The 12,426-nt window shown below is 45.0% G+C and overlaps 1 protein-coding gene across 1 annotated transcript in view; it reads right to left on the bottom strand.

Annotated features, from left to right (window-relative positions):
- Nucleotides 1–11,260, bottom strand: part of adam28 (ADAM metallopeptidase domain 28) — a 38,449-nt gene extending 27,189 nt beyond the window's left edge. Inside the window, exons 1-5 of the mRNA XM_014014705.1 lie at nucleotides 11,103–11,260; nucleotides 8,270–8,358; nucleotides 8,016–8,092; nucleotides 7,698–7,776; nucleotides 7,420–7,496 (exon numbers count right to left, since the gene is read on the bottom strand). Coding sequence (XP_013870159.1) covers nucleotides 7,420–7,496; nucleotides 7,698–7,776; nucleotides 8,016–8,092; nucleotides 8,270–8,358; nucleotides 11,103–11,160 — 380 coding nt within the window. The 5' untranslated portion in view covers nucleotides 11,161–11,260. The remainder of the gene's footprint in view (nucleotides 1–7,419; nucleotides 7,497–7,697; nucleotides 7,777–8,015; nucleotides 8,093–8,269; nucleotides 8,359–11,102) is intronic.
- Nucleotides 11,261–12,426: the final 1,166 nt, after the last annotated feature.

Raw genomic sequence — 12,426 nt, 5'->3', positions numbered from 1 at the left:
GTTCACGTGGTTTCTGCGTACTCCAGCTGTTCTATAGAAGGTCCTTGATTGTCTCTGACCTGCAGTCTTTCGTCTTCATGCTGTTTCTTACTCGTTGGCATTCCTTATTGCTTAGAGGTGTTAAACTGGTTTTGAGTTTGGGAGCTATTAGAACATGTGTATGTACTGTATGTTGAAGTCATCTGACATAAATGGACAGTATTTCACTAATTTTAAAGCTTCTACAAGAGGCTTTTTAGGTCAGCTACCACTGTCTTTTTGTCTTCTATTTGTTTTTTATTCTTGTTGGCTCAACCATTATTCTATGTGATTTTATCCTATAGAACAGGTCCTGTAGCTTCACCTGTTGATGACTGGTCTAACCCCTGAGGCAAAGCTGAGGTTATTACCAGGTTCATTATCTGCACTCGTAAATGAAAAATGTAATAACATGTTACTTTATTGGTTGGCTATTATACTACTGGTCTAATATTAAAAACAGCTTTTGACATTGTAATAACTGCAGCCAATAATGTAATAGTACATAAATATGACTGCATTGATTTAAATTAAAACGTTGTTTTGCAGATGTCTCAACAAGAACAGCTATAGTAGACGACATTATCTTCATTTTCAGGCATCAAGGATATGTACTAGTATTTAATAGCCAGCCAGTGATGCAATAAGATATTTTATTACATACATAAGTTATTACACCCCCTCCCTAAAGACTAATAATGATCCAACAATTTTAGATTTAGAATTAAAATGTTTTTTATCCATATTGTGCCTTTTCTCACATAGAAGATAATAAATGTGCAATTATTACATTGATGTGGTTTTCTTCAGATCATGAGTTACATTATTTGTTAAATTTAGGAAATCAAATAAACACATTATCTGAAAGAGCAGACTGTTCCTGACATCACATCCTGCCACCTTGGGAAATCAAGCTCTTGACATGAAAAGGTTCTGGCGCAAAACTGATGAGACTTAAAATCGATTCAACCTTCCTGATGGCTAATCTCATTAAAAGTAATAAAAACTGATTTTGTGACAATTTTGTCTTGAGATAAACTTTTTATTTCAAAATAAATWAATACTGTATATAACTTTTTATTTTGAGAGATGAAGATTATTATGTTATTATCTCAAGCTAATGCCATAATGACCTAACCAAACAGGTATCATACCACAAAACAAGAAACAGAAAAGGTCATAATATGTATTTTTTTAAGCGGAACACTTGCTAGCTCACTTAGCTCATAAAATGAGCTTTTTAAGCATTTTTTTCAATTAACATTTTCTTCTGCAGCTTTACAAAAAGCCATACAGAAATATTCTAACACTTGTGGCTTGACTGGAAATAATGAGCCATGACAGAGACAAAAACAGCAAATAAAACAGAAGTGGCATGATTTTTATGTTTTTGTTAATCTGAGGCCACAGTGGGAAACCTGCTTGAAGTCATGGTCTTATTGTCACAATCTGTGTTTTTATGTTAGCTCCTTGTCAGTGCGCTGTCATGTTTATGCCAGCATGTTCTATTTCGTATAGGCTTCGCCCTTTAAGGCTATCACTAGTAGGGTTTATCCCTCGCACGCAGCTCAACACTGAAAACTGGTAGATCACACCCACCCACTGGGTGGGCCTCCCCCGGTCTGTATAAATAGCAGTCAGACCGGACAATCGGCTACCTTTTTTTCTTCAGCGATAGCAGAAGCAACATTGAGAAGATGTCCAACATTATTCATTTGTGCCCGTCGTGCCAGACGGGTTACATCTTGTCCTTCGACAGCCACGAGACCTGCGAGAGATGCCTGGGACCTCAGCCCACCTGTCGTCCCTGTGCTCTCCTCCCGCTGGAGGAGAGGAGGCGAAGAGTAGCCTTTTTCAAGGTCAGTATTGGGCCGCAGGGTGAGTCGACTGAGTCCGGTACCCACTCGCAGGTGGAAGCTAGCTGCGCTCAGCAAGCTAGCAGCGCTGAGCGGGAAACGTATGATCCCGCCAGCAAAGAAGACACCGGGGGAAACGAAGAGGGTGAAGACGACCCCGTTGACGCCATCATGGAGGAAAGGCGGCTGAGCGGCTGCTCAGTCATCCCCGGGCTTCCTGTGTCCGCCACCACCCCGCTCCCAGCAGTGGACGCGCTCCTCCTCGAGYTGCCTAGCTTGATTCAGGAGGCTGCTAGCGCTAAGGGACTTCCGGTCCCACAGCCTTCCCCGTCCCGCTCGAATGACCTGGCGGGAAGGTTTGKTTCTGCCTCAAGTCGCCGCCCGGACCCCATCTGGCCTCAGTTTCCYGCCGTGATGGACTTCCTGGCTGAGGCAGCGGCTGAGCCTGCCAAGCTGAGGGCACCAGTCTCCACCTACGCGCCCATCACCAGGGTGGAGGGGTTTACAGAGTGGAGTTTTCCCCCTGTCCCCCCTCTGGATCCAGATCTTGCTGAGGTGTTTGGGGCCAAGACGTCTGGGCTGGACCAGCGTCCGGTGCCTCCTTCCAAACACGATCAGCTAATCACAAGGTTTTCTGATCGGGCCCACTAGTGCACCTATCAGACCTCCGCAGCAACAAATAATGCTGCTTTGCTGGCTTACGGCATTTCCAAGCGGCTGGAGGAAACTGCCCTGCCAGAGGATCTAAAGAGCTCTCTCTGTAAGGCGGYTGATGCAATCCTGAACCTGTGCGCCACTTCAGTGATCTGCTCCTCGAGGATCGCTGCCTGGGCCACCCAGATCCAGAGAACCACCTGGCTCYGCCTGGCTCCATCCATGATGGAGAAGCTCCAGAAGGATCTGCTTAATGGTCCCATCACAGCTGACGGGCTGTTTGGCGCCAASTCCCACTCTCTCCTGAAGAAGTCTCAGCAGACTCAGGAGGTTTTTGAGTCTTTTCGYCACCTGGTGYGGCCTCAACCTGAACCCCRCACCTCGGGTCGCTGGAGGGACTGACGTGGCCGCCGTCAGCAGGAAAGACGCTYCACAGCGACTGCAGCCTCTGTCASATCAGCTGATYTCACAGCAGCTCCATCACACACAGTCCACACACACAGCGAACCGTCCGCCTCTAAACAACTTGTTAYGAGGTGCCGCAGCTCCACATTTTCTGCACAGAGTTTTTCTGTCTCAGCAGATCAGTCCGCCTCTTCTGAGCAGTCTGATTTCAGCAGAGTTTTTTCTGAGCAGTCAGAACATCTGGATGTTCCTGCTGCCTCCTCACACACACCTCACAGAGTGAGTGCGTCATCTCTCCAGCAGGGGCCTGCACCCAAGCAGCGTCAGAGCGCATCGGCTTGTTCCCGTTCTGATGGGAGCGCGCAGCCTAAGCGCCGCATGAAGGATTACAAGCGGCGTCAGAGCGTGCTCCAAGTGCTGCCTGAAGTGTGACAGCCAGCTCTTTCTGTCCGAGCCCCCCATGGGTTCCCTCCGGAGCAGCTGCGAGGCAGGGGACGGCGGYAGGGGCTGTAACGTGGCTAGRGTCCATGMGGACCACAGCGCCACACATAMATGCACACCCACTTTCAGAGCGTTACTCAGAGTGGCGGCGCGCAYGTTCCCTCGACAAGTGGCTGGATCAGCTGATSAGCAGGGGTTACACGCARGTYGCCCGCCGCCGTTCAGAGGGATCGTGGAGACGGTTCTGTCATGTTCGGAGCAGAGCRCTGCTCTCCGCTCAGAACTTCAGGAGCTGAGGTTAAAAAGGTCATTTCCATGKTTCCCCAMSGRRRRGRAAAMWMSGGGKTYYWMYWMCSKTWWTTTTTKGKYCCCCCCCAAAAAAAACRGGAGGAGTGAGACCCATTCTGGACCTGTCTCTGTTCAACAGCTCGATCATGGAGAGGCYGTTCCACATGYTGACAAKCAGACAGGTGCTAAAAAATGTTCACCAGAACGACTGGTTCACCTCCATAGATCTGAGAGACGCATATTTCCACGTTCCCATCATCCGGAAACACTGGAAGTTTCTACGTTTCTCCTTTCAGGGGACCCAGTTTCAGTACAACCGCCTGCCGTACGGTTACTCTCTCGCCCCGTGCACATTTTTCAAGTGTTGGGAAACAGCGCTGCAGCCACTTCACATGGCGGGAATGAGAATCCTCTTTTACTGTATCTGGACGATCTGCTGTTACTGACTCGGTCCAGAGAGGAAGCAGCAGTGCAGACCCAGAAGCTGGCGACACACCTCCTGAACCTGGGGTTTTCCATAAACTGGGAAAAAAGTTCTGTTCTCCCATCCCAGAWGATTGTTTATCTGGGGGTGGAGCTAAACTCAGTGACACTGAGAGCCCGACTGTCACAGCCGAGAGCCGACGCTTTGTCAGCGCAGCTCCACCGCATTAGGCCTCGCAGTGTAGTGACAGCTCTGTCAGTCATGCGTCTGTTGGGAATGATGTCAGCGGCTCACGTGGTGGTCCCGCTGGGGTTGCTGCACATGAGACGCCTCCAGAGGTGGTTCGCCTGGCTGCGCATAGACCCTGTGCATCAGAAGAGGCACATGATCTCWGTTCCCCCCTCAGTGGGAGCAGATCTGGCCCACTGGGGGACCCCCAGCATTCTGTTGAGGGGGTTCCCCTCAGCAGACCTACGTCACACGTCTCAGTGTTCACRGACGCTTCCCTGTCAGGATGGGCAGGGACGTGTCTKTCTCAGGTGGTGGGWGCSAAGTGGCCCGACCACATGACCCTGCACACAAACGTGTTGGAGCTCCTCACGGTGCTGAAAGTGACTCAGCACTTTCTTCCTCTGMTGYGGGATCAGCMTGTTCTGATCCACACRGACAACAGAGTGGCAGCCACGTACATAAACCGCCAGGGAGGCGTGCAATCAGCGCAGCTGCTAAATGTTGYCAGACAGCTGCTGTGYKGGGCATGCGTAAACCTGCTCTCCATCAGAGCAGTGTACAYTCCCGGCGTCCTGAACAGGAGAGCTGACATCATGTCCAGGGGCGGTCCTCGTCACGGAGACTGGAGTCTCCATCCCAACCTGATCGCTCAGATCTGGAGCAGATTCGGCAAAGCGGAAGTGGATCTGTTYGCCACACGGGAGAATGCGCAGTGCCGGCTGTGGTTCTCACTGAGCCCGAGGGAGGATCCACCACTAGGGGTGGATGCCTTCGCTCACAGTCCGTGGCCAAAACTGCTTCTTTACGCGTTTCCTCCAGTCCTGCTGATCCCACGGCCCCTGGACCGAGTTCAGGAGGAGGAGCTGTCCGTGGTCCTGGTGGCACCGGAACGCAAAAATGCGCYGTGGTTTCCGAGCCTGCAGCAGCTGGTTTCGGGCCAGCCGTGGCAGCTTCCATGGAGGGAGGACGCGCTCCTCCAGGCGGGGGGAACGATCAGGAGTCACCCAGAGATAGGTCAACGTCTCTGGGTCTGGTCGCTGAGCRGGAGCGCTTAGAGGGGCTCGGTCTCCCGCAGGATGTGATGCGCACRATCCAGGATGCACAAGCCGCTTCCACTACAGCGCTATATGCATCAAAGTGGTCAGCTTTTCAGCGCTGGTGCGCGGAAAAAGGAGAGGAGGCCATTTCATGTCCTTTAGGCTGCGTGCTGTCTTTTCTCCAGCAGCTGATGGACAGGAAGTTAGCTTTCACCACCATTAAAATGTATGCTGCAGCTATTTCCTYATGCCAYGAGGGTTTTGGCGACAGAACTGTCTTTAACCACCCGCTGACGAAGCGTTTTCTGAGAGGTGTGYGGAGATGMAGACCTGTGTCAYGCCCACTCGTTCCYTCGTGGGATTTAGCGCTGGTTCTGCGCGCACTGGTTAAAGCTCCATTTGAACCTTTAGACCAGGTTCCTCTTATGTTTCTGTCCTTTAAAACAGCTCTGCTGWTGGCCCTCACATCTGCAAAGAGAGTGAGTGATTTATCTGCGCTCTCTGTYGCTCCCTCATGCCTGAGAATACGAGCAGACCACAGSTTAGCTGTGCTGCGTCCCAACCCTGCTTTTACCCCTAAAAGCTTAACTAGCTCGTTCAGATCGAGAGAGATAACCTTGGATGGTTTTTACCCTACTCCTCATAACTCTGAGGAGGAAGCCTCGTCTCATCTCCTCTGCCCTGTGCGCACGCTCTCGTGTTACGTGGCTCACACGTCTGCTCTGCGCCACTCAGCGTCTGTTTGTGCATTACAGAGAGAACTCTGTGGGACGTCCTCTGTCTGTTCAGCGCCTCTCACTCTGGTTGTGTGAGGCGATTTCACAGGCTTATGTTTCCTCTGGCCTGGATCCTCCAGAGAATCTGAGAGCTCACTCCACCAGAGGGATTTCTTCCTCCACAGCTCTGTGTGGAGGAATGTCTGTGGATGACATCTGCACAGCGGCCTCCTGGTCATCTCCGTGCTCATTTATTCGTTTTTACCTGCGTGACGTTTCCGCATTCTCCACGACTCATTCTGTTCTCATGGTTGTGACAGAATGATTTTTCTGTTTCCTTTTATTATTTGTTGAAACAACATGCTCTGTTCCTCATCACACTGTTACAGTTCGTTACCTGCGTTGTTCCTTTTCACAGCAGCCTGCGTGTTTTTTCAACCTCTCTGCCAGAGATTTTCTCCTCCATGGTGCTCTGCTCTGCAGTTCACATGGAGTGCTTAATTATGGAGGATGTTTGACCTGCTCTGTTCCTCGTTAGACTGTTACAGTTCGTAACCTTCATTGTTCTGATTCACAGCAGCAGGTTTGTTATTTTAACATTTTAACCAGAGTGTCCTCCTCTCTGGTTATCTGAAACACCGGGGTTCTGGAGTGAACTCATTTCAGGCTGTGAGTGTTTTTTTATGTGCGAGCAGATGCTTCATATTATGGTCTGAATGGACCCAGTGAGGCATAGACTACATCCAGCTTCGCCTTTAACCCACTAGCGATAGCCTTAAAGGGCGAAGCCTATTCGAAATAGAACGTTGGTTTCGTATTGTAACCCCAGATTCTATGAGTATAGGTGCAGCCCTTTAAGCTATGGGCCTCATTGGTTCCTAATTGGCTGAAGAAAAAGTCTTTTAGGGAGCCGATTGTCCAGTTTGACTGCTATTTATACAGACCGGGGGAGGCCCACCCAGTGGGTGGGCGTGGACTACGAGTTTTCAGTGTTGAGCTGCACGCGAGGGATTAACCCTACTAGCGATAGCCTTAAAGGGCTGCGAATATACTCATAGAATCTGGGGTTACATTATGTAACCAATGTTTCCCTGTGATAAACATGTCAGCAGTTCCATGTCAGTGTTTTCTTTCATTAAATTAATCAGTTTTTTCTTCATTACGTCTGAGGCTGATACATTACCACTGCATATAATTTTCACAAACACGTCACTTGATACCACTGAAACTAAAAATGCAACAGAAACGGCTGAACGTGTGCTGTGTTTGCCATCTTATTGACATTAACCCAGAACATAACACAATGGCAGACGGAAGTAAAAAAAACATCAAATAAACTGAGGGCTCACCTGAGTCCGTCACAAGTACTGATGCTGACAGATGATCCACTGTCATTTACAATCTTTCCATGGTAATAACAATAATCCTGGGAAGGACAGACAATCAACACAAGACGTGTCTCATTGTTTTGTTGAGATTGTTTACTTGCATTCACTTTTATGCATCATAAAATTAAATAAAAAAGCATTTGAAGCCTTCTTTTAAAAAACATACAACTTATAACAAACAGTTCCTTTAACTGGCAGTGAGTCACATTTTATCCTTGAAGAAATCCAGCAAAACTCACAATGTCATCTGGGTCTGTGGTGACTAGACTTCCATCTTCCTGGTAGTAGGTCTCTGTGTAGCCTTTGGCTAACAATTTGCTAACAAAAAACAAACAAACACAAACTAGATAGTAAATAACAGCTTTAAAGACAGGCTGAACTTTATTTTTCTCTTCAGACCTGGTATTCTCTTTGACTTTATGACCGAGTGAAGCAGCAACAATAAAAATGTAAATGATAAGAGTGATTGAGGTATGTCTTTTTAAATGTTTTACTACACATTTGACTAAAGATAGAGCAGTTCAGTGAAGTGTGCTGTTGTAAAAGTCAAAACATACTTATTTTTTTCAAGTTGCATCTCGATGTCTCTTCCTCCCACAGTCATTGCATACTTCATCGTCTCTGGTCTAAGGTGCTAAAGTGGGGAAGATGCAGGTAAAACACAGGGAATTATTAGCTTTATTCTTATTTTTTATTTAATATCTGATCATGCAATCAAAACTGGTTCATAACTTGAGTGAAGATGCAGATAAGTCAAAATAATCTGTACAAAAGGCACTACTGTTCAGTTGTCATTGGATTTGAAAGGTACCTCTGCATTTCTTTTGCTGACTGTGTGAAGTCTGACAGGTCGAACCACCTCRTAGTYTTTGCTCTCTTTGAACTCTGGATTATGGCTTTCTGTGGAGACACAACAGGCACACAACAGACACACAACAGACAYACAGGTGAAAATGTAAACATAGGTTCATATGGCTAATAAAACACCAACAGGTAAGATTTTTGACAATAATTACTGTTGGTCACATGCGTTCAAATGTTGCCTGATTAAAGAAAACAAAAAAGGTTTTTAATTTGAAAAACATTTTTGTAACMGAARGAKCAAAACATTTCCCAGTTGTAATAAAAATTCCAAATTAAAATTTAGAAATAATGTTAAAGGAACATTAATACAACAAGATAAGCTATTGCAAAATAGTGAAATTTTGAACCTGAGCCAACATCCTGAGGGTTCTTTTTTATATCTCTCAGATCAGCAGACTAAACATCTCCATTTGGAGCCCACACCCACAGGTGGAGGAGCTCTGGCCCTGGGGTGTGCAGAACTTCATTTGAGATAAACCATGATGTCTACAAAATTAACAGAACTGACCACACAGGTAGGAGATGAGAGAAAATTAGGACAGAAATGCTGTAATTACAGTATGAGATGTACATAGTCTCAGTGCAATTAATAACAGTGTGACTTGTTACAGGACTGACACTAGCAGTGAAGCTCCTTTTTGGTAAAAGTCAGTCATTGTGATCAAAAAATAAAATGTCTTTATAAAAACAAACATAATTATTTTAAAATCATGACAGAAGACCTGTATTTTGTGCAGATTCTCCTTCTATTGTCTAAATTATTACTTCTTCATTGTGTTCCTTTTTGGATACCATTTTTAAATGAMTTTGAAAAGCACTACTCTAAGAAAACACTGCACCCTGACAATTTAACTGAAGATAAAAAAGGCAGGAAATGTGTAGGAACATTAAACACCTGTGGTTGACATGAATGCTTTGTGCAGTGTGGTTGTGGTGTGGTTGTCACTGTGCTTCTGTTTAACTGTTTACTAAAATAGAAACTTAATTTGTGTTTGGTGTTTCGGCYGTGGGAGGTCACAGTACAAACAGTTGAAGCCATCTGTCCATTTTCTTTTTCTGCTTTTCTTTCCTGGGCTGCGGTGGACCTGGTGCCAATCTACTACTGTCATTGGAGGTGGGTACACCTGGGACAGGTTCCAAGTCCATCACAGGGACACAAATAATTGTTCATGTTCACATGTAAATCCACGTGTGCGTGAGGAAAACATACTTCAACTAGAAAGGCCCCAGTGGMTCCTGTATCTTCACCTCACAGCTCTAACCCCAGCATCAGGCCTCTTCCAGTTGAAGCCAGTCARTGACACAGTTTCATACAATGTGGGGTCCATCTTTTTTATCTGATATAGGTAACAAGTCCTGTGTTCTGTGTGCAGGCAATCAATCCCTGGTTTGACTGTTTTCAGCAGGAAAAAGTCCTGGACAAATCACATTCTGTCAGACTCTGCTGTAGCTGCACACTCTCTTTGACATCCTGAGCCTCAGTCGTTGTGTTTCCACCCAATTTTAATGTGGATAATGGTTTAATAAAAAAGTGGATTTTGAGCAAAATTTTAAAAATGTCAAAAAAAAAAAAAAGGAAATGAGCATCGCACGTGTCCATCAACTGACTTGGAGTGAATCAGCCAGGCTACACAAAGTAATTATGTCAGACATTGACATTACACATGACCGTAGTAAACAGGAAGTAAAGACACAAACTCATAGGGACACATCTCAGGACAAATGAGAGAATTTATCAGGAACTTGTTTCTACTATTAGGCAAGTTGTAATTCTTCTGTCATATCGACTAGTTTTGTTAATGTTACATGTCGTCTGGAGACGTAGACAAATGCAATTYTCTTCACGTTACGGGAATATCTGAGAAGACACGGACAGCAGGAGGAGGGTCCAGCTGCAGCGGGAACAATTATTGGACAGCAAGAACAGCTGATGGAGGAAAATGTTCAYTAAATCAGAACTTATTCAGCAAACGTGTTTCCATCTCCTCTCTTTTTTGTAAAATCCAAAAAACATCTCAAGTGAGCGTAAAWTTTTTTTKSSRMMRKWARWTTTTKCGAATTTTTCCGTTTCCATCCACCTTTTAGAATGTGATTCTTCAAAATGCACATAAAAAACGTCACCCTCTGTGATGTGATCATGTGTTTGTCACTATCTGTTTATTTTTCTGTCAGGTAGCACAATATCTCATCAATTAACAGAATGGTTTTAATGAAGCTCTCAGCAAGTCTTTACTGAATGAATGTACAACTTAACTTATAATGGTTACCTCAACTAACCAACCAAACACAAAAATAGCTATAATGCACTATACATTCCTTCAGGGAATACTAACATTTACAGCATTTATTTATTTGCCAATGAATGTACTTTACAATTTAACAGGTGCTTTAGAGGGAGTGACTACTTTTGTATGTGTTGAGTCATGGCTACCTGAAGACACATGCAGAGGGTGGAGGTTTTGTTGTTGTCCAAAGTCCACTTCCTACAGTAGGCTATGAATGTGTTTATTTGGTTTTGGTTTTGAGGCAGCGGCATTCAAAAAGATGTTACACGAGCTGGCAGTTTTTATTATGTATTTTTGAGGGGTCCAGGGAAAAAAGTTACAAAAGTAGATTATCATACGTGAGAATATACACTTTCTGTTCAAGTTTTAACGTTTTGTTTGCCTATCAGATCTTCACTTGTTGTGCAGGAAGAGAAAGCTGCATTTTAAAGAGCTAGGCTTTAGTTATTTATTAGGCATTGTGCTGAACAGAAGAAACATTATCCAGTTACTCACCTGACAGGTTGAGCGAGGCATTGAGGACCAGGATCCACAATAGGAGAGATCGAGCCATGGTCCAAGTGTAGACAGCAAGTGTAACAGAGCAGGTCAGTGCTGTGCTCAGGTTTTATTCAGCCCTCATGTTGTATTCCTGTCTTTGAGAGGCCACACCTTCGCCAGCCTCCAAGACCTGTCACAGTGACTGCCTTTGACCACAACCTTACGACACACTTCCAAACCAGTCTGAACCTGCTGCTCTGAAAGAATTCAGGAAGAATACAGCTGAGTTTTGTGGTGGAGCTGCACATTAAAAACCAGTCTTCTGCTTTTTCAAACGTAACAAAACTTGATGACAAATAAATTTTTTTAAACTCAAATTTCACATGTCATACCATCAATTATTTATTTTTAGCTTCTTCTTTCGAGTTCCTTTTAAGGCTATAAATCAGTAAAATATTGGCTCAGCGTGTYGTGTCTTGCTAAGAAATGACACTTACATCATGGTAATTTCCACACAGATTGCTTGTCACTCTGATTTCACCAGATCCCAAAGCGTCACTTTGCTCGTCAAACATGCAGCAGATGCTTTAAGCTCCATATGCAGCAGGTTTCTYAGAATCTCACCCACAGGACACGTGCTTGGAATCACAGCAAGACAAATCATCTGGAGACAATAGGACCATTAATGCTGCACCCCACCACTTGCTGACAAAAACAGTGTCTGTGTTGTTGAAAATGAAGCAGATTTGTGAAGATGCCATAAATACACAGTGCCACTTTTTGGTTAATTTTTTTATTAATTTTTGGTTTGACAACAATAGTTGRGCACCCAATTTTTGACCTTTTTTATTATTTGTGTCACAGTTTTAAACTTGCATCTCCTCCTACAGCTCTGGAGTAATAAACATATACAAGAAGGTTTAGTTTGAATATTGAGTTCYGTGTTTTACAGTGGTACAAAATCTGCTCAACGTTTCCCCGTTGGCAACAATGGATTTTGGGCAAGGAGGTTCTRTAGAACAGCTGGAGTGCACAGAAACCACGTACAACTGTGTGATCAGCTGGAGAAGCTAATGGCTAATGCTAAACGGGCAAAACTCTGGATTTCCCATTACTCTACATGCTGACAACAGAGCAGAAAAAAACGGAGCACTTCCGTTGGTCATTCATTCCAACTGCAGTATAACACATCATGATGTTATCAGTCAGTTGGACAATTCACCTACACTGCCATCACTAATATGCACCTTCATATACATTCATTTTTGTGCTGTAATTTACGGTGTCTGTTAGTTTAGTTTAGTTTAGTTTAGAGTTTATTCATTTAAAAACAACGCAA

The sequence above is a fragment of the Austrofundulus limnaeus genome, unplaced genomic scaffold (assembly GCF_001266775.1).
Source record: "Austrofundulus limnaeus strain Quisiro unplaced genomic scaffold, Austrofundulus_limnaeus-1.0 Scaffold118, whole genome shotgun sequence".
Lineage (NCBI taxonomy): Eukaryota > Metazoa > Chordata > Actinopteri > Cyprinodontiformes > Rivulidae > Austrofundulus > Austrofundulus limnaeus.
The sequence above is the reverse complement of the archived record's forward strand: the minus strand, read 5'-3'. Positions and strand labels throughout refer to the sequence as shown.